Source organism: Mesoplodon bidens, assembly GCF_964165515.1.
Source record: "Mesoplodon bidens genome assembly, chromosome: 3".
NCBI lineage: Eukaryota > Metazoa > Chordata > Mammalia > Artiodactyla > Ziphiidae > Mesoplodon > Mesoplodon bidens.
The window spans coordinates 93,231,519-93,255,420 of NC_138178.1; the positions used below are offsets into that span (position 1 = coordinate 93,231,519).

Below are 23,902 nucleotides of genomic sequence, written 5' to 3' on the forward strand. Positions count from 1 at the left end.
GGTGAACAGGGACAGTATTTCCCCAAAGAAAATTTCCCCTTTCTTTACCCTCCCTCTCCCAAAAAAAACCCTTGAAACATGTTGTTTGAAAGAGCATAAATGCTTTACAAGGTACTGCCTGTAGTCCTGGCAAAGGGTTGTTTGCTGTCTCTTGCTTGTCACACCCCTGGTGTTTCAGCCTGAAGCAGGCCGGGGCTGGGGAAGGGGCGGGCTCCCCAGGAAGCAGCTTCTGCTGAAATCCTGCCTCCTCTGCAGACGAATGTGGCCCTGGTGGCCCCCTTGCTGCGCCTGGAGAACAACCACTGCCACATCGAAGAGAGCGAGCACGTGCTGAAGAAGGCTCACAAGTACAGCGAACTGATCATCCTGTACGAGAAGAAGGGGCTCCATGAGAAAGGTGACTGGAGGAGAGGTTTCTTTGGTTGGGAGGGTCTCTTGTATTTTGACTGAGGTGTTGTTACCGAATCAGGTCCGGCTGCTCCCCGCTCGAAAATCAATACACGAGAGAGAGACAAATGTTGGTTAGAAAGGAAAGTTGCTTTTAATAGCGTGCTGGCAGTCTGGGGAGATGGTGGACTCAGTGTGCCCCAAAAGCCCCCTCTGAAGATTCTGCTCGACAAAGGGAAAAAGGGAAGTAATCTCAGTTAATCATTGAGATAGGGGCCATCCCCCACTATGTGCAGGCCTGTTGCCTTCTCGTGATTTTTCTTTAGATGCTATCTTGTTCACACAGTTTGTTCACAAGATTACTGAAGGGGAAGCTAGGGAGGAGATCTGGCCCTCTTTTAATTACTTATTCTTCATTTCTACTTCTTTGATCTATGGAAAGGCAAAGTATTGTGTGATCACAAGATTTGAAAGGTGTGCTAGGGCTACAGATGAGCAGAGCATGTAGGTGCCTGGTTTAAGGTTAGTGACAAGACAAAGGGGCCTCCTGCAAAGACCTCTTTCCTGCCAAAAACTGCTTACAGTGTGATGACTTTCCATGGAGATACGCCTTCTGGAAGGGGTTCATGACCTTATTTTTGGGCTTCATGGCCAGCTCTGCAGGTGCTGGTGGACCAGTCCAAGAAAGCGAATTCCCCTCTGAAAGGCCATGAGAGGACAGTGCAGTACCTGCAACATCTGGGTAAGTCCAGCTTGTGGAAGGGGCGCAGGGAGAGGATGGTGCGAGTGGACCTGACCTCTCTCCCTTTCTGATTCCGACTGGTCATTCCCCTCCCTCCCTCGTGTTCACCCAACTGGGTTCCTCTGACTGGGGTGAAAGTTCCCCCGGTGATGGAACCATGACAGCTCCTTGGTGTGTAGCCAGCTCGGTAGGCCCAAGTAGCCCTGAGTGACTGGTGCTTGGACAGAGCTATCTTCTCTGGAAAATAAATCCTGGGCAACCTGGGCATCTGCCTTCCCGGTCCTATGGGCAGTGTGGGTGGGCTTCATCTGCTGACTTTTCCCTCTAGGCACAGAAAACCTGCATTTGATTTTTTCCTACTCAGTGTGGGTGCTGAGAGACTTTCCAGAGGATGGGCTGAAGGTAGGTCACGGAGCCCCTTGGATTTATCTGGCACCACGGTTGGTCCTGATTCTACTTCAGACGGCAGTGGATGGAGGGGGAGGAAGGATTCATGCAGTTCTCTGGTGTTTCAAAGACTGGGAAACATGGAACAGCAATGAGTGGAGTGGAAAGAGCCTGGTGCAGGTGCCAGGAGACCTGCGACCTAGTCTGTCCCATAGTAACTGGCCACAGATACCCTTCCCATACAGTGTCTGTCCACTTGACCCTACACTTGTGCACATGTGCGTTTGGAAGAATTGCCATCAGATGGTTCAGCTGCTAGAACTTGGGTTTTGTTCCAACAGATATTTACTGAGGACCTCCCAGAGGTGGAGTCTCTGCCACGAGACCGAGTGCTTGGCTTCTTAGTGGAGAATTTTAAGGGTCTGGCAGTTCCTTATCTGGTAAGGTATTTTTTGATCTGAACTAAAAAGCTTCAAACCCAGGATCCAGGACTGTATGTGTCAGTGATTAGCCAGTTCAGATTAGGGTTTGTGTCCCTTGGGGATTGGAAGGAATGTAAGGAAGGAATTGTAAGGAATGTAAGGAATGTAATATCCTCTGAAGACAGAGATCCCAGTAGACCAAGCTGGAGATGTCACTTTTTGTTGCTATCTTCTAAAGATTTAAAGATGCTACCTTCTAAAGATGACGTTCAGAGAGATAAAAGAGAAGGATGTTGGAGAAAAACATTTCAAAGCCACATTTGTACAGCCAGACTCAACTGTGACCGAAGGACAACAAATCAGTCCTAAGTACCAGAACGCAAATATTCAACCTTAATTACATGGGCTGATTTGGAGGATTATGAGACAGAGTTAATAAAGGAGCTTCGATTGGAAATCAAGACAATAATTCCTGATATTGCTGGGTTGTACTGTGAAATTTCCCAGTGGTTTTAGAAGAGCTATCCCTTGGTAATATTTGTGGCCTAATTAAGGGACAATCTGGACCCCTTGGGCCTTAAAAATGTGAGGGAGCCTGGGCGATGGGCTGGGTCACAGCACAGAGGGTACCAGACAGACCTGTATCTTGCCTCAGGAACACGTCATCCACGTTTGGGAGGAGACGGGCTCTCGGTTCCACAACTGCCTGATCCAGCTGTACTGTGAGAAGGTGCAAGGTCTGATGAAGGAGTATCTCCTGTCCTTCCCTGCAGGTACCAGTTCTTGGAAAGCGGGGTGGCCCCAGGCCTTAGAGGAGAGCTGGACCTGAGGGTGCCGTGGGTGGTTTAGGGGAGCAGACCTTCTCTGTAGGCCCAGGTGGGCAGGCAGTGCCTCAGAGGAGCCAGGGCAGCTAAGTGACCCCGCAGGTGAGACTCAGGGACTGGTGTCCGGATCTGGGCACCTCTTAGCTTCCCTGGGCGTCACCCCTGGTGGTGGGGAAGGAGCAGATCTGTCCGCAGAGTGACACCTGTGCTGATAAGAAACAGGTTTGTCTAGCAGAGTGCTTCTCTATGCAGCTTGGTTTTTTTTTCTTACCTCAAGCTGATGTTTTGGGGCCATGTAGAGACCATAAGCTAAGAGAAGGCCAACTGGAAACCACCATGGAGGCCCTTTCTGATTATTGAATCCCATCCCTCTCGTCTTTCTTAATGACCCCACATTGCTGCCCGACTGCATCCTTTCATGCTGAGCATGGTTTTCCTTCAAGGCAAAACTCCAGTCCCTGCTGGTGAGGAAGAAGGAGAGCTGGGAGAATACCGACGGAAGCTCCTTAAGTTCTTGGAAATTTCTAGCTACTATGACCCAGGCCGGCTCATCTGTGATTTTCCTTTTGATGGTGAGTGTCTGGCTTAGGTCCAGAGCCACTTTAGCAGAAGGTAATGCAAAAACGGATCTTTCCCTTTTACCAGTTCCCCAGCCCTCCAAAAGGTTGGGCCTGGGAAAAACCACATGTTTCAGGCCTGTGCTCCTGTTCTTTCCCCTCTGAAGGCTCAGTTTTGTTTGAGAGGAGTCTCTTTTGGGTATGAACCACATGCTAATTTTTATTTATTTATTTATTTTTGGCTGCGTTGAGGCTTCATTGCTGCACACGGGCTTTCTCTAGTTGCGGCGAGTGGGGGCTACTCTTCGTTTCGGTGCGCGGGCTTCTCACTGCGGTGGCTTCTCTTGTTGCGGACCACGGGCTCTAGGCGCGTGGGCTTCAGTAGTTGTGGCACGTGGGCTCAGTAGTTATGGCTCGCGGGCTCTAGAGCGCAGGCTCAGTAGTTGTGGCACATGGGCTTAGTTGCTCCTCGGCATGTGGGATCTTCCCGGACCAGGGCTTGAACCTGTGTCCTCTGCATTGGCAAGCGGATTCTTAACCACTGTGCCACTAGGGAAGCCCCACCACATGCTAACTGATAGCCAGGTTGAAAGCTGTTTCTTGCTTCAGTACGTATTCTTGGCGAAGTTCATTGATTAGCAGTTTTTACAATCTGGCATAATGTCTAAGTATACATCAGACAGACGTATGTCTGAAAAAAGACACACGTCTGTCTGATGTATAAGCTCCATGAGAGCAGAGACCAGGTGTCTGTTTACCTCACTGAAGTGCCTGGTACATTGTAGGTGTTTATTATGCACTTGGCTGATCATCAAGTGTTGTTGCCCATTTATAAGCAATCACAAAAAAGATGGGATAAAGTACCTCCTAAAATAGCTCCTTCCCCTCTTCCCTTTTAAAAATTTTAGTAATTTTCTCCTTGAAAAAATCCCAAGTAATAAAAATATTTTTTCCCCTTTTATATTTCCCCAATATCCATTCCTGTAATAGCTTAGCCCCTGGCCTTGGGCTTGCCTAATGGGGATGATGGTTACTTATACACCTTTTTCCCCACAGGCCTCTTAGAAGAGCGTGCTCTCCTGCTGGGACGCATGGGGAAACACGAACAAGCTCTCTTCATCTATGTTCACATCCTGAAGGATACGAGAATGGCTGAAGAGTACGTTGACCCTGTCATCCCACCTTGCAAGGGTCTAAAAGAGGCCCCCCAGAGAGATGAGAGGCGTGAGAGGCTAAGAAAGCCACCCCTCCACCCTTCAGCAGGAGCGAGAATCACCTCGTGTGCTGGCTCCCGATTTTGCTGTCGTTAGGCTGCTCACGCAGGCAGCATCGATGCGCTGTCTCTAGACGTGGCCTTGTTTGACCACTTTCTCCCTTGCAGGTACTGCCACAAGCATTATGACCAAAATAAAGATGGCAACAAAGATGTAAGTAGTGACCCTGGCCCCAGGGAGCACGGGTGCATTGCACTGTCCCACTTAGCATAGCTAACCCCTCTGGTTTGGCCACAGGTGACCCTGGTATGAATTGCTAAGATAAGACAGGTCATGGGTCAATGCGCTGATTGGTTTTGCACGTGCATGTTGAGGTAGAGGCAGCGTGACCATGATCCTGGTTTGCTTGGGACGGTTCTGGCTTACATCTGTCGTCGTCCGTGTGATTATTCCTAGCACCCCTGCCCCTTTACTCTCGAAAAAATCCTGACTTGTGTAATAAATTTATGTGGTCAGCCTGTTGAGAAGGAACATCTGATGGTTCTGGTAAGGTGCACATGTGTGCTCTGTCTAGGTTGCACATGGATCTGTCAATGTACAAAGACGTTTTTGGTGGCCATGACTGGGGGTAGGGGTGCTACTGGAATCTAGGAGATAGAGGCCAGAGTTGCTGTTAAACAGTGCACAGCACAGACGCAGCAAAGAATTATTCGGCCCAGAATACTGAGTGCTGAGGCTGAGAAACTCTGTGGTACGGGTACCAGTGGGAGATGCAGCATCTCATCTTGGGTAATCCTCACCTGCTAATACGTGGCAGGGTCTCAGCCTTCAAAGCCAAAGGAAATGAGGGATCTCTTTGAGTCGTTTTGTTAACAATGTAATGCAAAACAAATACAAGGCATTTGATTTTTTTTCTCTCAGGGAGAACACAATCTTTAATTTTTGACATCTTCAGTTGACTGACTTTACAAAATTTTTTAAAAGGTGAAAAATGATGAGTTTTAAATGCTCCGTGACAGCTGTTCCTATAGACCAACCCTCTTGCCTTTAGGTGTGGTCACACTGGGGGTTCTGGGAGGGTTGCTGCCAACCTGACGTGCGTGGCTTGTTGTGTATGAGACAGGTGTATCTGTCCCTGCTCCGGATGTACCTGTCCCCGCCCAGTGTTCACTGCCTGGGGCCAATCAAGCTGGAACTGCTGGAGCCACAAGCCAACCTCCAAGCCGCCCTGCAGGTCCTCGAGCTGCACCATGGCAAACTGGATACCACCAAGGTCAGGAGTTCTTCTCGGGGAGACGGAGGGCGCGTGTGGACAGCATGGAATGAGAAGAGGGGCCAGAGGAGGGACTGGAGTTCGAGGGCTCCGTGACGTCAGTCATTTCCTCAGTCTCACTCGTGTCCTGCCTCACCCTATTCCCTTCTCTCTTCCCGTCCCCAGGCCATCAACCTTCTGCCAGCGAACACTCAGATTAACGATATACGCATCTTTCTGGAAAAGGTCTTGGAAGAGAATGCACAAAAGAAACGGTTCAATCAAGTGCTCAAGAACCTTCTCCATGCAGAGTTCCTGAGGGTATGAGCCTTTCAGACACGAGGGCAGGCGTGTACTTTTCAGTGTGAGACAGTTACCACGTCCCCTGTAGATAAAGGCAGAGCTTTATGCTTTTGAACTCTAGTTCAAGCTGATCGATAACCAACTGGGCATTTAAATGCAGGTGTTTCAATTAGGGGAGTCTCTGGGGGCTGGGAAATGAGACAGTGCCGGCCCTTCCTTCTGTTCTAAATACCTGCTGGACAGTAGGACTTTTCCCCCAATCTCTCTGCTCCCAGGTCCAGGAAGAGCGGATTTTACACCAGCAGGTGAAGTGCATCATCACAGAGGAGAAGGTGTGCATGGTGTGTAAGAAGAAAATTGGGAACAGGTGAGCCTCATCCACAGCTATGCATTGTCGGCTCTGATGTGGGTCACACTCAGGATGGATTTAAATGTCCCTATGCCCCTTAACCAAAGAGGAAAGTGCAGCTGCAGACTATCCGGGCCGCTTTTCGTTCTTGAGGCTCCAGAGGGCAGGCCACGTTGTCTGACGGGGGTGTGGAGGGGGTTTGAGAGTTTAAAGGCCTGAAATGTATGGCATGGAGCTCTTGACTCCTTGCCCATCAAGCCCTTCCCCTCTAGCAGCTAAACACTGTGATGTAGCCAGGGGCGGGTGTGAGAGCTGCATGTGGGCAGGAAGCCCTTCTCTTTTAAGGACACACCTCTGAAGGACGAAACAGGTCTGTCAACCTACTGCCTCCTGACTGGAGCAGAATCCTAGGCAGCATCATTCTGTTTTAAGGCATATACTCCAGTCAGTCCCCCTTCCTCCCAAGAAGAATGACGTGTCCTTTTTCTTATACGGCTGGAAGAATCCTTTTCTTTAGAAAGACTCGCTATCCTTTGTTACAAGTAGCCCAAGGGACTTCCCTGGTGGCGCAGTGGATAAGCCTCCGCACTCCCAGTGCAGGGGGTCCAGGTTTGACCCCTGGTCAGGGAACTAGAGCCCACATGCATGCTGCTACTAAGAGTTCACATGCCACAACTAAGGAGCCCACCTGCTGCAACTAAGACCTGGTGCAACCAAATAAATAAACAAATATTAAAAAAAAAAAATAGCCCAAAACTTGTTCTGATGAGCAGTTGGCTCTCAGCCGCTGCTGAGCCAGGCTGGTGTACTGCCCCATCTGCCTATGCTTGCACATTGATGACAGTAAGAAATATCCCCATGCGCTCAAATGGCGTGGACTCATCCTCTGTTCGGATATTTGACAGAGATGGTGACTACGTAAATCCAGAGATGCCAGGCTGCTCTTTGTGGTTAGGGTGGGCGGCTTCTGGAATGGCACCCGGTAAGGTGCCTTTTCCGGTAAGAAGTGGGCCTCTCTTAGAGGCAGTCCTCACTCCCAGGTCATTTTCCTTCCCTGCAGTGCATTTGCAAGATACCCCAATGGGGTGGTCGTGCACTATTTCTGCTCCAAAGAGGTCAACCCGGCTGACACCTGAGGCCAGCAAGCCGAAGACTGAGCAGCGGACAGCTCGGCTATCCCAGAGGCGGGGAGAGCCCCGGCCTGGGGAATCGGGGGCTGCTGCCACCACCAGGAGTCTCCCCATTTGGACACTACTGGCTACCTTGTGCCGTGGAACATCTCTGAATCAAAGAGACTTGTGTTCCGGCGTTGCCAGACTTTTAATAGAAAAAGCAATTAGTTACACCTTATATACCATTATGTTGCAGGCAATTCCGGAGAATTTTATACCTGCTGGGACAGGAGGAGATGGGGAAGGGCACCATCCTGTCTTTGCATTCCAATCACCCGAATAAGGAAACTGTCTCAGGTGTTTGCAACCCTGGGGTTGTTTATTCCAAGTTTTCTATTAAGATACATGCAGGACTTCACAGGAGCCCTCAGCTCGGCTGCCTGAAGGCCTGGAGTACCAGAGCTCCTCTGGCTGCAAAAACCAAATGGCCCGTCCTCTAGGTAATGCTGGTCACTTTGTAGTCACTGACCCTGTGTCCCCCCACCAGTCTCCCCACTGGGCTCTTTATTTTTCAGTCTCCTTCACTTTCTACTTATTTTTTTCCTTTATCTCACCCCCCACTTCTCCACCCAGGCTTTCTCTCCTATTTTCCTGACACCGGGAATAACTAGTATTTTAAACAAGGTAAAATGAGAAGCAAGAGGAAGTCCCAGTTTCTAGGAACACATTGCTCGATTGTCAGGTGTGTTGTAAATAGATCCTCCCTGGACTGTATGCACTGTGCCTGGAAGCTTAGGAGAGCCTCATTCTCGGTCCCTCGGGGCCGAGTGTGACGGCTGCTCTAACGGTGGGCTGCCCTGGGTATGTGACCTCTTGGCAGGTGTCCGCAGAGGCCCCTGCTCCTGGTTCATCCACCAGCCACCCAGGGCAGGTTGGTTTAGGCTTTCTGAGCAGAGTGCTTTGTGCTCTGGGCACCTTTCTCTTCCCAGCCAGTGTCATCCGCCTACCTTACACCTTGGCCTGGCCATTGTTCTCCAGCTTTGTTTTGCAGGGGTTGGAGGATGGCTCTGGGATATGGTAGGTAGGTGGATCTCTGCTACACACAGAGAACGATCAGATCAGGAACTGACACTGACGTGATGCAGGGCGTGCTTGTGAGGTGCTTGGGGACAGCCGAGAGTCGGCCGAGCTGCTGGCAGCAGGAGTCTGTGACATAACTCACTGCCTGATCCGCTGAGCACGTGTTTGTGTTTGGGGGAGACCCTGCCTCCCACGGGGCTCTAGAGCCCACAGGAGGGGTGCCTAGCACTGCAGGCTGAGGACACAGGGACTGCGGCCCTGCATCCTGTCCTCCTGGGGATTTTGTAGATGCATCGTCTTGTTACCCCAGTGTTTCTAACAGCAATGAGGGTATGTGACAGCACCCGATACTGACACTGTTCTAGCAGCCTGTCCTTGACATGAGATCCTTTCGAAACCTCAGCACTGTGCTGTCTGGGGCCTGTGTTGTAGCCTGACTTGCTGGTGTAGATGAGGCTCCTCCCAGACACGCTCTCTGCAGAGGGTCTGAAGGGACGGAGTGAGGGCCGTCAGCATCGTTCACAGAGGCGGGGCACTCTGCTCAGGCTTGGGAGGCCGAGCAGTGCTTCACAAGATCCGTGTCCCACTGGCCACACCCCCGCTGAGATGCAGTGCTGCCCGGGGCCCTGTTTGCAGCGGCTTGGACTGAGCTTCCACTGGGAGCAGCCGCAGAAACTGGCCCCGCCCCGAGCGTCCTGCCTTCCCCGCCTGCGGTGTGTGTATCTCCCTACCTGTGTGGCACACGTGTTTGAAGCAGTAGAATGAAGAATGTGTGTTTCCTTCCCTTCTGGAATACATAAATGACCCAGTTTTCCTGAACTCCATTCTCCTTCGCTGGACTCTCTGCCCTCCGTGGAGGTGTGGAGAAGGCTGGAGATGAAAGCTCTGTAGTGAGGACGACGAAGATCTCTCATAATAAACATCATGAAGTACGAAAGCAAGCCTGTCTGGGTCTCTTTTTCCCCCTTTCCTGTGGGATTTGATGAAAATAACAATGAGACGTTAATAATCGAGAAGACTAATCCAATTAGTGACTGAGAAAAAAAGTCAGTATAACACTGCTGTGTTGATGTGTGCCGTCCAGTACAGCTAGCGTGTAGCTGATATCGACAGCACAGATAGAACATTTCCAGCATCACAAAACTGCCAGCAGACACTGCAACTCTAGCTGACCCAGACTACTTGCCCTTCATTTCACATATTAGGGCCTTGTGCCTCTTCCTCTTCCTGCAGCTCAATGACTGGGACAGGCAGGAAAGATGTTGCGTTGGTGGGATTAAGGGACCTAGGGATGTTTGAGAAGTGGAGAAGTGTTGGTCCACTTTGGCCACCTCCAAAAAGGCAATCTGGTCCTTCTGTGTCCCTCTCCGGAGCCATCTCTGGCCATCCTGAGTTTTCCCTGGGGATGAAAAAAACGTCTGGGACTAAGAGGTATGACTTTCTTGAGGCATAGGGCCGATGACTTCCAGGAGAGAGTGTGGTACAGCCCAGAAAGCACTCTAATCATTCAGGGGTCCTGGACACCAGGCCTGGCTCTGCCCCCAGCTAGCTCCGTGCCCCTCCCTCAGGCTCCCCTGCTGTGGCTCCGTGGGCCTCCACATTGTGCATACAGGTCACTAAGAGGCTGGAACTCTGGCACTTCTGAGACCCCAGCACAGGTCTTGGCCTCACGCTCCAAATTAAGCAGAAACAGGCCCTCCCCCTTGGGACCTTGCCAACAGCAGTTCTGGGAATTTCTGGTCTGAACTTGCCTGCAGAGTTCATTTCAGAGTTGAATCACCTCATTTTGGAATGTCATCTTTTCAGTCTCCCAACCTGGGCACTGGGCAGGAGAGTGGAGATGACTGGGTCTTGGTTGAGGTAAAGAAATGTATCTCCCAACAGCTCACTGCCCTAGAGATCCTTTCTTCCAGAAACTGCCTGTCTTGGCCACCTAGGTGGCTGAGGTCTGCAGAAAAGGGAGCATCGCACACCACCTGCAGCCTAAGGCTCACGATGGTCAAAGGGGACCCTCTAAAGCCTTTATCTCTAGTAGCTTAAGGACAGGCAGGCCGGTTTTTACCTGCCCTTATCGATACCACCTGACCATATCCTTACTTCTGTTTCTGGACCATCCAGGTATTTCCACGGATTCAGGAAGGGGTCCTGGTTAGAAGCCACAGCGGGGAATCACGAGTCTGAATTTCTTCAGGATACGGTTGGGCCCTCCTCACCTTTGGACCAGGGCCTAGTGCAGTGTCTGGCACACAGCAGCCTCTCAGTGTTTGGGGAACAAATGAGAGAGGCCCTGAGGGATTAGAAACACCTTTGAGTCCAGATGAAACACTGTGGGGAACCAGAGATTTCCATGTTTCTGCTTAAGAGCTGTGGGGAAGGTGGGACTTGAAAGGTGTTAGTTTGAGTCTCTTCTGATAGCTGGGGGAAACTAAGCCCCTGATGCAGCACTTTCTGGCTCTGCTGTTCCCTGGACTACCTGTGTCTGCATCATCTTAAAAGGCTTGTTGGAAGTACGAACACCTGGGTTCTAGCCACACCCTCTAAATCAAATGGTCTGGGGAGTAAGGCGCAGGCATCTATTTTCCATAAGCAGCCCCATGATAACCAGGGGCTAGGTGTGGGAACCAGAGTGCCAGTTCCTCATCCTCTTTGAGAGGGTCTAAAGTCCCTCCTGCTAGAGGACACTGGGCTCCAGTCACTTCCTGGAGCTGGTCAAACCCCACCTCCAGCCCCAGCTGTGAGTCCTCAGCAGAGCAGCCTGCTCCACCCTCCCCACTCCAGCTACCTGTCAGACCTGAGCCAGCAGCCAGTGTAGCCAGAGGAGCGCAGGCAGGGCTTCCTGCCGGGAGCCAGGCTGCCCGGCCATGCTCTGGGCGCTCTGGCCCAGGTGGCTGACAGGCAAGGGGCTGCCCCTCGTGGGTGCGGTGTTGCTGCAGAAGAGGGAACCTCAGTGGAGGCGGTGTCGGGTAAAGTACCTGATCTCCCCTGGGGGGTGTGGACAGGAGGAGTCCTGGGCTCACAGGGCCCTGTGGAGACTGGGATCAGCCCTGGGAATGCATTTTGATCTGGGCCAGGACCGATTTGCTCCAGATTACCTGGTAGAGCTTAGAGAGCTTGGCCAAATAATAATAATCTTGAAGTTAATCACCCCCGGTTAGGAAATGGAAGCCATGTGACACTTGCAGCTGATTGGCTTTTGCCCAGTACGCCCTAGCCTGGCTGGAGAATGGGGGTCGGGGGTTGAGGGAGTGGGGGGAAATGAGGCACTCGCTGGGATCTGGAGGAGATAGCCTCACTCCCAGGAGGCTGCAGTCTACTGTTACCTCTCCTGAGCCCAAGCTGCCGTCTCCTTAGCGACTCATCAGACCAGTAGAGCTGGGTGACTCTTGGTTTTCCTTTACCTGCCCGCACCCTCTTGGGCTGTCTTCTAGCCTTTGTCAGGAGCTAGTGGGTGGGGCCCATCACAGTTTTTTCTTTTTTCTTTTTTTCGGTACATGGGCCTCTCACTGTTGTGGCCTCTCCCGTTACGGAGCACAGGCCCCGGACGCGCAGGCTCAGCGGCCATGGCTCACGGGCCCAGCCGCTCCGTGGCACGTGGGATCTTCCCAGACCGGGGCACGAACCCGTGTCCCCTGCATCGGCAGGCGGACTCTCAACCACTGCGCCACCAGGGAAGCCCCTAGTTTTCTCTTTTGATACTTAATCTTCTTAAGCACATCACTCCAGCTCTCACTTTGACTCTCAAGCTACAGCCCCAGCACTGTAGTCAGGGGGGCTGCATGTTCGTGGTGCATAATAAACATAATTAGTAAAAATGGCTCCATGTATTAAGCACTTATGCCAGGCAGTTTGTACGACTTCTCATTTAAAACTTGCTACAACCCTGTGAGATTATCATCATAACCCCCAATTTAGAGACAGAGAAACTAAAGCACAGGGAAATCAAGTCTCTTGCCCAAGGCCATTTAGCTAGTCCACAGTGCAGCTTAGATTTGATCCCAGCCTGACTGATTCCAAGGTCAGGTTCATCACCAACACACTCAGCTCCCAGCGCTTGCTCTGTCGAGGCCTCCTGGGTCCCTGGCACAGTGACGTCAGTGACCCTGGGCCAGGCTGCCGCTCTGCGATGGGACAAGGGAAGCCCTGGGTGGGCACCACAGCAGGGAGATCAGGCCTCACACCCGGCTTCCTGGAACTGAGTCCCCGGAGTTCTGTCCTTTCAGCGGGAGACACACCCATACTATGACCTCCAGGTGAAGGTGCTGAGGGCCAGAAATATCCGGGGCACAGACCTGTGTGAGTGACCCCCAATTTCATGCTTTCTCCCTTCCTCTCCCTGGGGCCTCCCCAGAGCTCAGCAGGGGCTGGCCTGAAGAGTGCATGTGTGTTTAGAGTGGAGCGGATGGAGGGCTCTCTGGTGAGGGAGCCCGGGCCAGAGCCCGGGGCAGGCTGCGGGAGCTGGAGGGGAAGGCAGTGTGCAGACCACCACCTCCTCCCTGAGGCTGGCTCGTGGAGGTTGCCGGCCTGGGTGAGCGTGGGAGGGCTGCTGCTGCCACAAGTTACCGTCTGCTCTAGGGGTTTCCACGTCAGTGCTCACACTGGGCGGGAGCTTGTTTCCTGAATTAGGCCCTTACTGGGAATGACTCAGTGTTCTGCGCTGTCACATGACCTTTTTTTTTTTTTTTTTTTTTTTTTTTGCGGTACGCGGGCCTCTCACTGTTGTGGCCTCTCCCCTTGCGGAGCACAGGCTCCGGACGCATAGGCTCAGCGGCCATGGCTCACGGGCCCAGCCGCTCCGTGGCATGTGGGATCCTCCTGGACCGGGGCACGAACCCGTGTCCCCTGCATCGGCAGGTGGACTCTCAACCACTGTGCCACCAGGGAAGCCCCTCACATGACCTTTAGAAATGGCTGCAGCAGGATCTCCATTCAGTTGAATGGGAGGTGTAACTGGTGGAGACGGAGTCAAGGACATGGGCTCTCCCGCGTCTCCCCGTCCCACCCTGCAGCCTCCTCTTCCTCCTCTGCCCCTTCCCATCCAGCCCCAGTCTCCTCCAGGCAACCTTTCCAGCCATAAGAGCTAGAGGCTGAGGAACCCTCCCCATCCCACCTACAGTGTCCAAAGCCGACTGCTATGTGCAGCTGTGGCTGCACACAGCATCCCCCAGCCCCGCCCAGACAAGGGTGGTAGCCAACTGCCATGATCCCGAATGGAACGAAACCTTCCACTACCAGGTCCACGGCGCCGTGAAGGTGAGGGTCAGCGAGGGGCTGGGGCTGCGGAGGGAGAGGGCTCCTCCCAGCTGCCTGCCCTCCGCCCTGCCTCAGGCCCCCCTGCCTCCTGCCCTGCCCCCAGAACGTCCTGGAGCTCACCCTCTACGACAAGGACGTCCTGGACAGTGACCAGCTCTCCCTGCTGCTGTTTGACCTGAGGAGCCTCAAGCCCCACCAACCGCACAGACACACCTTCCCACTCAGCCACCAGGTGAGCGGTTCCACCTGTGCCAGCAATGAGCCCAGTCCCAGGAGAAGAGGCCCTGGCACAGGGGGCTCCCGATCAGCACAGGCCCAACCTCCAAGACAGACCCTCCTCCACCCTGCAGCAATGACCCCACAAAGCTTTCCCACAAGCACTCCTTCCTTGAGGGAAGCCAACACGTGGGCTCCTTGAAGGCAGGGGCTTTGTGTATCTCGGTCACTGCTGAATCCTCAGTGTCTAGAACGGCGCCGGTCCACAGCCTTGAACAGATGGAGCTCCTTGTGGCGATGTCGCTACCCTGTCCTGTGCCCACAAGCAGCCACAACATCAGTCTGGCCTTCTAGTCGCTGGAGCTGAGTAGAACTGGGGATGGGAGGGGAAGGTCCTGAGGCTCTGGGACCTCTGAAAACTGGTGCTCCCTTGCTGTCTCCATGTAGGATTCACAAGAGCTGCAGGTGGAATTTGTTTTGGAGGACAGGTGAGTCCAGGTGGAGCCTGTACCCTCCCATTCACTCTGAGACCCACCCAAAACTCCCAGCTGTCATTCACCAGGTCCTGCGTTGGCCTGGCCTAAGAGGGGATGTCCTGACCTTGATGCCCACCCCTACCCCCAAACCTGCCGTGCTCCCCAGGCTCTTCCAGCTGCTTTGGTTACATTATTACAGTAATAGCCATCTTGAGGGATTCAGGCGTCCCATGAGCCCCTCATCCTTTGTAGCCAGGTGCCGGCATCTGAAGTCATCACCAATGGGGTCCTGGTGGTGAGTAGGGGTGGCCAGCTTGGGGCTGCCCAGGGCTGGGGGATGGGGGATTGGAGAGTCCACGACTGAGCTTATCATGTCCACTTGCCTGAAGGACACTCAACCCCTCCTCAGAGGGGAGATGTGCTGGGGAGGCACCTCCAGGGACAAGGGGGCACCTTGCCTCCCACCTGATGGAATAGCCCAGAAGCCAGGCTTTCCACCTGTACATAGCACACTGCTCATCTGGCTTCTGAGTCTGCCAAGGAGCCACCGTCAGGGCCCCTCATCTCCTCCCCCTTTCCTACCAGGGACCACTTCCTCTGAGTCCTGGGAGGGGGGCTGTGACAGAAGACCCCTGCTCATAAGGCACAGGCCCTGGGAAGGATGTTAGCTCGACCCTGCCCCAGACACCCTTCCCTGCCCCAGATACCCTTCCCTCCCTCCATCCTGGTTCAGGCCCTGTGCAGGGCCCTGTGGACTGTCTGGCTTCCACAGGCCTCTGCTTTCCTCAGGCTCAGCCCTGTCTGAGAATCCAGGGCACCCTCAGGGGAGATGGGACAGCCCCACATCAAGAGTATGGTGAGTCTGGTCAGGGGCCTTGGGTCTTGCCTTCTCTCCTGGGGGATTGGGGGCTGCTGGTTTCAAGAAGATGGGTCTGGGGTGGAAAGGTCTTAATTTTTCACTGCTGAAAGCTGACCAAGGATGACATGGATTGCCTCCAGAAGCAGTAAATTTCTGTCCCTGGAAGTATTCAAGCGCAGAGGCTGTATCGGTTCAACTACTGCTGTACAAAAGACACCCACAAAATCTCAGTGGCAGACACATCTGGTGGTCAGCTGGGGCATGGCTGATCTAGGCTGGGCTTGGGGGAGTGACCTGGCTCTGCGCCCATGTCCCTCATCCACCTCCTGTGACCGGCGGACAAGCCTGGGCATGTTCTTAAGACATTGGCAGAGGTGCAAGAGCGCATGGCCGGATGAGCAAGTGCTTCTCGAGCCTTTGGTCACATCACAGCCCTCACTAACATTTTGTTAGCCAAAACAAGCACAAGGCTGACTCTAAGTTGGAAGGCAAGGAATATAGCCAGCCTCTTTAGTGAGAGGAACCAAGGCCACATGGCAAACAGTGAGAACTCCAGAAGTGAAGAACTGGGGCCATGGCAGTCTGCCACAGGTGACAGCCACTCGGGAGGGGTTCCAGCTTTGGGAGGGGAGCGGAGGCTGCGTGACAGCTAAGGTCCTCTCCGACACTGGGAGTCTGAGCCTACGGGCTGAGTCGTGCCCAGGTAACATGGCGCACTTACTATGAGTCAGGCTCTGGCCTAAGCATTTTACAATGTTTTATCTTTTAATCCTCATAACAACCTTGTAATGACGTAGGTACAGTCATTATCCTCCTTTAATTCATGAGACTGAGGCTCAAAGAAGAAACTTTGTTAAGGTCACACAGCCAGTAAGCGGTAGAGCCAGGCCCAGGCCCAGGTCTGTAACACCAGGGGCCCATCTGCTCTCCCCACCACAGCTTCTGTTGTTGCTGACTGTGAACAGCCCTTATCAATCTCAGTCTGTAAACCATGATATGAGAGAAGGATCACTTTCCTTATTTTCTCTAATTCCCTCCCACCCCTGGTCATGTCAAGTCCCCAGGTCTCATTTAGTGCTAAGGAGGGCATGTAGGGACAGGGATTCCATTTGGACATCGGTTCCTGAGGCGTTAGGGGCTCTTTCGTGGGTCTGTCTGGGGTCCTCTCTTCCTGGGTGTCATGTGTAGCCATTTCTCTCTGGGGTCTTGCCTGCTCTCCAGAAAGCTGCAGGCACAGGGCGGGCCCCGCTGCTCCTGGGCCCACAGGCCTCCCTCTGCCTCCCCCCAGCTGGCCTCACCAGGCCGGGGCTGGCTCTCCTCCGCTTCCCCAAGCCTACCTTCTCTGTGCCACAAACCCACTTCTTCCTTTTACATCCCCTGCAAACTCTCTATGTTCTCCCAAGGGCTTATGCTTTGGAAACAACGAGCAGCCTATTTGCTTTCTCTCTGGCCACAAACCTCCCCCAAGGCAATGAGCACGGAGCTTGAATGGAGCAAGAGAGGGGGAACTACCAGTTGAAAACTGGTAATTCATGTAATAATTAATATATGATCATTATAATATGGTAATTATAGAATTATATTTTATATACTTAATATAATAATCTCAAAATCCTCAGCCCCATAAGCTCCGGACAGGGGCCCTTCCCTGAGCACTGTGTGTGCTGTCCCCATCCCAGGCTCCCAGTTCGGACCAGAGCAGGTTATAGGACCCTGAGTGTCCTTCATGATGTCTGTAGGGCCCATTGCCAGAGAGTGAGCAGGGCGATGAACTGGCACTTCCAAGAGGAAGGAAAGGGGAGTTGCTGCTCGGCATGCTACTGGGCCACCACCCCCGCCACTCTCACCCCCTCACCTGGCACTCACCTAGGCCCCCTGCTCCCAGGCTCCAGGCAGATTCGGCTGGCAGTGCCCGGGGCCTACGAGAAGCCCCAGCTCTTGCCCCTGCAGCCTCCCCTGGAGGCAGGCCTCCCAGCCACGTTTACCTTCCACGTGAACCCAGTGCTCAGTTCCAGGCTGGAGGTGGAGCTGGGAGAGAAGCTCACGGTCCTGCAGGTGAGTGACAGAGCCTGGGAAGGGGGAGACGACAGAATCCATCCAGCCTGGATGAGGCCCCTTTTCCTGGGTGTTTTCCTCTCTGCAGAGCGGCCCAAGTGCTGAGCTGGAGGTCCTGACCAGCAAGCTGGGCGAGGGGGGCATCCTGCTCTCCTCTCTGGCCCTAGGTCGGGAGCAGCATCATGTCGTGGCCCTGGGGGAGGTAAGGCTCTGTCTGGGTGCCTGAGGGGCCCCTGCCTGCTCTGTGACCCCCACAGAAGGTCTGGGGGAGGGGGTCAAGATCAGGCCAGCCATGGTGTCCACAGCTGGGGCAGAATTACCAGAGCAACCGGGGCTGCAAATGCGAGTCCCTCTCAGTGCGCTCAGGGATGGGCTGTTGTCTCTTCCAGGGCCAGGAGGTGGCTATGAGTGTGAAGGCAGAAGTGAGGTGAGTGGCGCGGAGACTCTTCTGCCTACGGCTCAGTGGGCGTTGGGGGTGACTGGGTCCCGTGGCATCTTTCTGGGAGGTTCCACGGAATGTGCATCTGTCTGCTCCCGTGAAAATGGGTTTGGCCGGAGGCTCTCCTCCACTGAACAGTTACCCAGTACCCCACCCCCACCCCCTCTGAGGCAGCTCTGGGGACCTGGACCTGCGTCTTGGCTTTGACCTCTGTGATGGGGAACAGAAGTTTCTGGATAAGAGGAAGCACGTCGTGTCCAAGGCCCTACAGCAGGTGCTGGGATTGAGCCAGGCTCCCGACAGTAACCAGGTATGGAATGGAGGAGCCAGACATCAGAGTTGCTGGGACCAAATCCAACCTCTTCCTTGAGAGGACTGCGTGTCTAAGAGGTGACCGGAAGCGTTGAGGAAGTGCGGGGACCAGAGGAAGAAGGGGGCAGGCCCGTTTGCCTGAGCTGATGGGCACAGTCGGGAGAGTCATGTGACCCCATATGAACGAGGGCTGAACGGCCCCAGCCAAGGGAGTGTATTAGTCTGCTCAGGCTGCCATAACAGAACGCCACAGACTGGGTGGCTCAAACAACAGACATTTATTTTCTCATGTGGAGGCTGGAAGTTCAAGATCAAGGTGCCATCAGGGTTGTTGTCTGACGAGGCCTCTTTCTGACTTGTAGACAGCCACCTTCTTGCTGTGTCCTCACACGGCCTTTCCTCTGTGCACGTGTAGGGGTTTGTGGGAATCTCACTCTCTCTTCCTCTTCTTACAAGGACACCAGTCCTATGGGATTAAGGCCCCACCCTTATGACCTCACATAACCTATATTACCTCTGTATAGGCCCTTTCTCCAAAGAGAGTCACATGGGGGCTTCCACATATGAATTTGGGGAGGACACAATTCAGTCCATAACAGGACAAAGCGATTTGGAAGTGGAGGCAGGAGGAAAGGCAGTGCTGAGGGGGAGACCTGTGGTAAATCAGGAACAGGCTGGTGGCTTCCTTCTGGCTGCAAATGTACAAGGAGACATAGCCTATGCCCAGTGCTGACAAGCTGAGCAAGCCTACTGCTCATCTGGTAATGTCTGCTCTGTGTCCCATCTCCGCTCTGTGGGTGGAGGGTAAAGAGGGCACAGACCTGCCTTCAGGGAGTTCTGTCTCTTCCAGAGCTCTGGAGGGACAGTGACCTTGTGGGGCAATGGCCAGGGGGCATTTTTTTCAAGACAGGGGAAGAAAGGAAGGACAGGGAAAGGAACCGGAAGTCTGGGGTGGAATGAACCAAACCTTCGCAGAAAAGCTGAGCAGCCCAAAAACTTCTAGTCTGATCCCACCAGGCACCACTGATCCTGAAGAGACATCTGGGGACCTCCCGTGTCTGGGGCAGGTCAGGCTGCCTGCTGGTCTTTGTCACTTCAGTTCTGTGGTTCTCAGCTGGGAGCAACCTCATCCCCCCACCCACCTAGGGGACATTTGTCACTGTCTAGAGACATTGCCACAACTAGGGGAGAGGAGAGGGATGCTGCTGGCATCTGCCGGGTGAAGGCCAGGAATGCTGCCAAATGTCCTATAACACACAGGACAATTCCTCACAATAAAGAATTATCTGGTCCAAAATTACCAACAGTGCCAAGGTTGAGAAACCCTGCTTTAGCTGTTTTGAGTGAATCCAATATACCTCCCAGGTACATACTTTCCTGGTATAATGTTAAGAGCCATCTCTGAGGTTATACTGCTTCAGTCTGACAGGCTATTACTTACTGATTGTATGATTGTGGGCACATTATCTAACCTTCCTGTGCCTCAGTTTCCTCACCTGTAGAGTGGGGATGCCATTGGGTTTCTTTGAAGACTGAAAGAGATAATACAAGTTGGGTTCTTAGGCCAATATCTGATATGATAAGCAATAATATATGAACAATAGTGGGGGTAGATGTTATCCTGATGATTATTGTGCCCAGGTGCCTGTGGTGGCCGTGCTGGGTTCGGGAGGTGGAACCCGAGCCATGTCTTCCCTCTACGGCAGCCTGGCCGGGCTACAGGAGCTCGGCATCCTGGACACTGTGACCTATCTGAGCGGAGTCTCTGGGTCCACCTGGTAAGTGAGGTAGGGGCAGGGCAAAAAAAAGGAGAGCCCTGAAGAGGCAGAGGTATGACCTGGTGAGCTGGTGGGGAGGGGCGGGGATCCAAAGGGGTCAGGAAGGGCAGTGAGGGACTGAGTCCCCAGGGCCCTCTGAGTGGTTGGTGCAGACCAGTGGGTGCAAGGGATGGGGGAGGAGGGGTGACTCAGAGACACCTGTATCCCTTTCTCCCCTTACTGTGCTCCGACACTCCTAATTCCCTCCATGCCTAGGTGCATCTCCACACTCTACAAGGACCCAGCCTGGTCCCAGGTGGCCTTGCAGGGCCCTATTGAGCGCGCCCAGGCTCGGGTCTGCAGCAGTAAGATGGGAGCAATGTCCATGGAGCGCCTGCAGTACTATGCCCAGGAACTGGGGATCCGGGAAAGCAGTGGCCACAGCGCTTCCCTCATCGACCTCTGGGGGCTTCTCATTGAATATTTCCTATACCAAGAGGTAAGAGAAGAGCAGGTAATAGATGAACATGGCTCCTGATCACCCTGCCCCACCAGCACTTAGTTCTGCCTTACCCATTAGGCTAAGATCTGAGATTTTCAAAGCTATCCTTTAAGTCTGAGCTCCCTGGGGGCAAGGGGTGGGATCTCTGGGTGGGCTGACATGCTTCATCTCACCTTCCCTGGGAGGGAGAGGCTGGTCTGCTGTTCTCAGGTCTGTCTGCACATTAGAATCACCTGTACAGCTTTCCAAAAACACCATGCCTAGGTCTCACTTCCAGAGATACCGGTTTTGGTTGGTGAGGGGTCGAGCCCTAGTACAAGTGTGCTTTGAAAGTGTCCCAAATGATTCCAACCTCCTGCTGCGGCAGAATGACACTCCAGCCCGACGGCCAAGCAGACATGATTCACGCCACCTGGTGGCTTCTCCTAGAACTGCAGGCCCAGCATGCATCGGGAGATGAGATTTGAGCTGAGCGAGGTTCTCAGCCCTGGGGGCCTGCGGGGCCTGCGGGGCCTGCGGGGCCTGGCCCACTGGTGTGTGGCTATCTGTTATGAATGTGATGTCTAAGAAAAGAATACATGGGGCTTCCCTGGTGGCACAGTGGTTGGGAGTCCGTCTGCCGATGCGGAGGACACGGGTTTGTGGCCCGGTCTGGGAGGATCCCACATGCCACGGAGCGGCTGGGCCCGTGAGCCGTGGCCGCTGGGTCTGCGCGTCCTGAGCCTGCGCTCCGCAGCGGGAGAGGCCGCAATAGGGAGAGGCCCGCGTACGGCAAAAAAAAAAAAAGAAAAGAATACATGTTTTCTAGTGATTTACTTTTGCAAAGAAAGTAGATTGGATTTTCAGTTATTCTTTTTTTTTTTTTTTTTTTTGCGGTATGCGGGCCTCTCACTGCCGTGGCCTCTCCCGCTGCGGAGCGCAGGCTCCGGACGCGCAGGCCCAGCGGCCACGGCTCACGGGCCCAGCCGCTCCGCGGTATCACGGGCCCAGCCGCTCCGCGGTATGTGGGATCCTCCCGGACCGGGGCACGAACCCGTGTCCCCTGCATCGGTAGACGGACTCCCAACCACTAAGCCACCAGGGAAGCCCCAGTTATTCCTTTAAAAATGTCACTTGACTCCCTTGGGTTCTGATAGGCTTTCTTGAATGGGAAGGAAGGGGGTCCATAGCCCCTGGAATTGCACGAACCCCATGTGGCCTCGCCTCTGCTGCAGCCCAAAGCCTGTCCCTTAGAGAGTTGTCTCTAGAGCCCTGGCCTTAGCAACCAAAGTCTCGTGGGCACACCACACCTGCAGGGTGCCGAGCCTCAGGCCATGGGGGTGGGGAAAGGGAACTCCCCAAAGGCCAAGTGGCCTCCCTTCTTTCCTGACCAGGAAAATCCTGCCAAGCTGTCTGACCAGCAGGAGGCAGTCAGCCAGGGCCAGAACCCTTACCCCATCTACGCCAGTGTCAACGTCCGCAGCAACATCAGTGGGGAAGACTTTGCAGGTGCCCGGGTGTGGGGACCTAGGAAGCCAGTGGGAGCAATGGTCGGTGTGAGGATGTAGAGGCCAGGGCTGTCGGCACAGGTGGGAGCCTTGGAGCACAGTGGGCTTGCTGCCTCCTGCTGTTGACAAGACAAAGATTCCTGCTCAGGCACAAGGGCTCGGGGGAAGCGTGGGGTCCTGATGGGAAGCCCCTGGTGACATTCCCTTCTCTTTGCGCCCCCAGAGTGGTGCGAGTTCACCCCCCATGAGGTCGGCTTACCCAAGTATGGCGCTTATGTTCCCACTGAGCTCTTTAGCTCAGAGTTCTTCATGGGGCGACTGCTGAAGCTCCGCTCTGAGCCCCGGATTTGCTACCTGCAGGGTGAGTCTAGGCCAGAGGGCTGGGGACATGGGGACAGGGCAGGCGCCGGGCCCTGAGTTGGTGGCACCGGTGGAGGACTTGTGAGGGCCGGGGGCTTTGCCTTTCTCCTTAGGTATATGGGGCAGTGCGTTTGCAGCCAGCCTGGATGAGATCTTCCTGAAGACCACCGGCTCGGGCCTTGGCTTCCTACAGAGGTTCAGAGGCAGTGTAAACATCACAGGTGAGGGCAGAGAGCCTGCTCCCCAAAACCTCCCCTCCCCCCACCCCCCGCCAACCCCCGCAATACCTCTTTCCAGCAACAGGGCCCTGGCAGAGGCATGAGGAATGAGGGAGGGGGCAGTGAAGGACTTGGATGTCCTATTCGGTTCAGGGAAATATTGAGAAAATGACTTCTAGCTTAGGGTCTCTGGATGCCCAGAGTTCTACAGAGAGGCTAAGGGGTGGGGAGCCCGTGTCAGAAAACCTAGTGGGAGTTGTTAGTGCTCCGTGATAAACCTGTGCCTTTAATTCTCCGCTTGGTCTCCCATTAGATCAACTCAGCCCAGGGCCACTGGGTATCTGGTTGACACTCTGTTCCCCCACCTCAGAGCTCCCCTTCAGCCCGCTCCTTAAATAACCCATGAGCTCCCTGCTGCGTAGAATACCTTTCCCACTTTTCTTCCCTGGATAACTTTTGCTCAGTTCTTAAAGTTCAGCTCAGGCATCATTTTGTCAGGGGGCGTCTCTGTTCCAGTCCATCCCTCCAGGCTGATCGAGGGTCTGACCACCAAGGTTCCCTAGAACTGTAGGCACATCCCATGTTGTCCTTACCTCGGGACACTGTCACCATTTATTACCTCTTTAGATTCTCCCCTAAGTAGGCCGTGAGCCCTGGAGGGCCAGGGTCAGGCCCTGTTCACCTATGCATCCCCGTGCCCAGCACAGTGGCCGCCACAGCACGTGGTAACTGTTCAGTGGGTGTTTAATGGGTGAAATTCTGATTGGAAGTTGCATATGCAACTTTAAGGGTAGGTGATGTTGTTTAAGACATGCAATGTCAACTTTCAACTTTTTTAATACGTGCATGTCAACTTTCAAAACGTGGGGAACATGAAAGAAAAAGTCATTTAAAAGGGGTTCGGGGAAGCAGTGGTCAGAGACCCGGGAGGCGGGGTGGGGAAGGAGGAGAGACGTGGGGAGGAGACAGAGGGGCTCCCCTGAGATGTGAGGACCGCTGGACAAAGGAGGGCTTCTCACGGTATTTCACCGTCCCACCCCCACCTAGACGACCGCCAGAAGCTCCAGCTGCTCGATCCAGCGAGGCTGCAAACCAGGCTCTTCACCCCGCAAGGGCCCTTCTCCCAGGCTGTGCTGGACATATTCACCTACCGCTTTACCTCAGCCCAGAACTCGAACTTTACCCAGGGCCTCTGCCTGCACAAGGACTATGCGTCTGGCAGGGAGTTTTTGGCCTGGAAAGGTGGGTGCTGCTCTGAGCAGGGTCCCGCCTGTTGCCTGTGCCTCTGGCTCCCTGGGGCCAGTGCTGCCTTTTGACCTGGGGGCTGGGGGGGCGGCTCCTG

The 23,902-nt window shown here is 54.0% G+C and overlaps 2 protein-coding genes across 2 annotated transcripts in view; both read left to right on the plus strand.

Moving 5' to 3' along the window:
* Window positions 1-9,570, plus strand: part of VPS39 (VPS39 subunit of HOPS complex) — a 48,747-nt gene extending 39,177 nt beyond the window's left edge. The window contains exons 14-25 of the mRNA XM_081229253.1: window positions 256-397; window positions 1,043-1,129; window positions 1,458-1,531; window positions 1,858-1,956; window positions 2,594-2,711; window positions 3,206-3,334; window positions 4,376-4,478; window positions 4,701-4,746; window positions 5,657-5,806; window positions 5,972-6,106; window positions 6,364-6,455; window positions 7,498-9,570. Of these exons, the coding sequence (XP_081085379.1) occupies window positions 256-397; window positions 1,043-1,129; window positions 1,458-1,531; window positions 1,858-1,956; window positions 2,594-2,711; window positions 3,206-3,334; window positions 4,376-4,478; window positions 4,701-4,746; window positions 5,657-5,806; window positions 5,972-6,106; window positions 6,364-6,455; window positions 7,498-7,573 (1,251 nt within the window). The 3' untranslated portion in view covers window positions 7,574-9,570. The remainder of the gene's footprint in view (window positions 1-255; window positions 398-1,042; window positions 1,130-1,457; window positions 1,532-1,857; window positions 1,957-2,593; window positions 2,712-3,205; window positions 3,335-4,375; window positions 4,479-4,700; window positions 4,747-5,656; window positions 5,807-5,971; window positions 6,107-6,363; window positions 6,456-7,497) is intronic.
* Window positions 9,571-11,490: 1,920 nt separating this feature from the next.
* Window positions 11,491-23,902, plus strand: part of PLA2G4F (phospholipase A2 group IVF) — a gene marked incomplete at both ends in the record, with an annotated part of 13,969 nt that continues 1,557 nt past the window's right edge. The window contains 17 exons of the mRNA XM_081228927.1: window positions 11,491-11,592; window positions 12,850-12,922; window positions 13,743-13,879; window positions 13,983-14,111; window positions 14,543-14,583; window positions 14,824-14,866; window positions 15,361-15,427; window positions 17,316-17,485; window positions 17,574-17,687; window positions 17,875-17,912; window positions 18,099-18,234; window positions 19,878-20,014; window positions 20,270-20,492; window positions 21,869-21,983; window positions 22,206-22,343; window positions 22,456-22,563; window positions 23,608-23,802. Of these exons, the coding sequence (XP_081085053.1) occupies window positions 11,491-11,592; window positions 12,850-12,922; window positions 13,743-13,879; window positions 13,983-14,111; window positions 14,543-14,583; window positions 14,824-14,866; window positions 15,361-15,427; window positions 17,316-17,485; window positions 17,574-17,687; window positions 17,875-17,912; window positions 18,099-18,234; window positions 19,878-20,014; window positions 20,270-20,492; window positions 21,869-21,983; window positions 22,206-22,343; window positions 22,456-22,563; window positions 23,608-23,802 (1,966 nt within the window). The remainder of the gene's footprint in view (window positions 11,593-12,849; window positions 12,923-13,742; window positions 13,880-13,982; window positions 14,112-14,542; window positions 14,584-14,823; window positions 14,867-15,360; window positions 15,428-17,315; window positions 17,486-17,573; window positions 17,688-17,874; window positions 17,913-18,098; window positions 18,235-19,877; window positions 20,015-20,269; window positions 20,493-21,868; window positions 21,984-22,205; window positions 22,344-22,455; window positions 22,564-23,607; window positions 23,803-23,902) is intronic.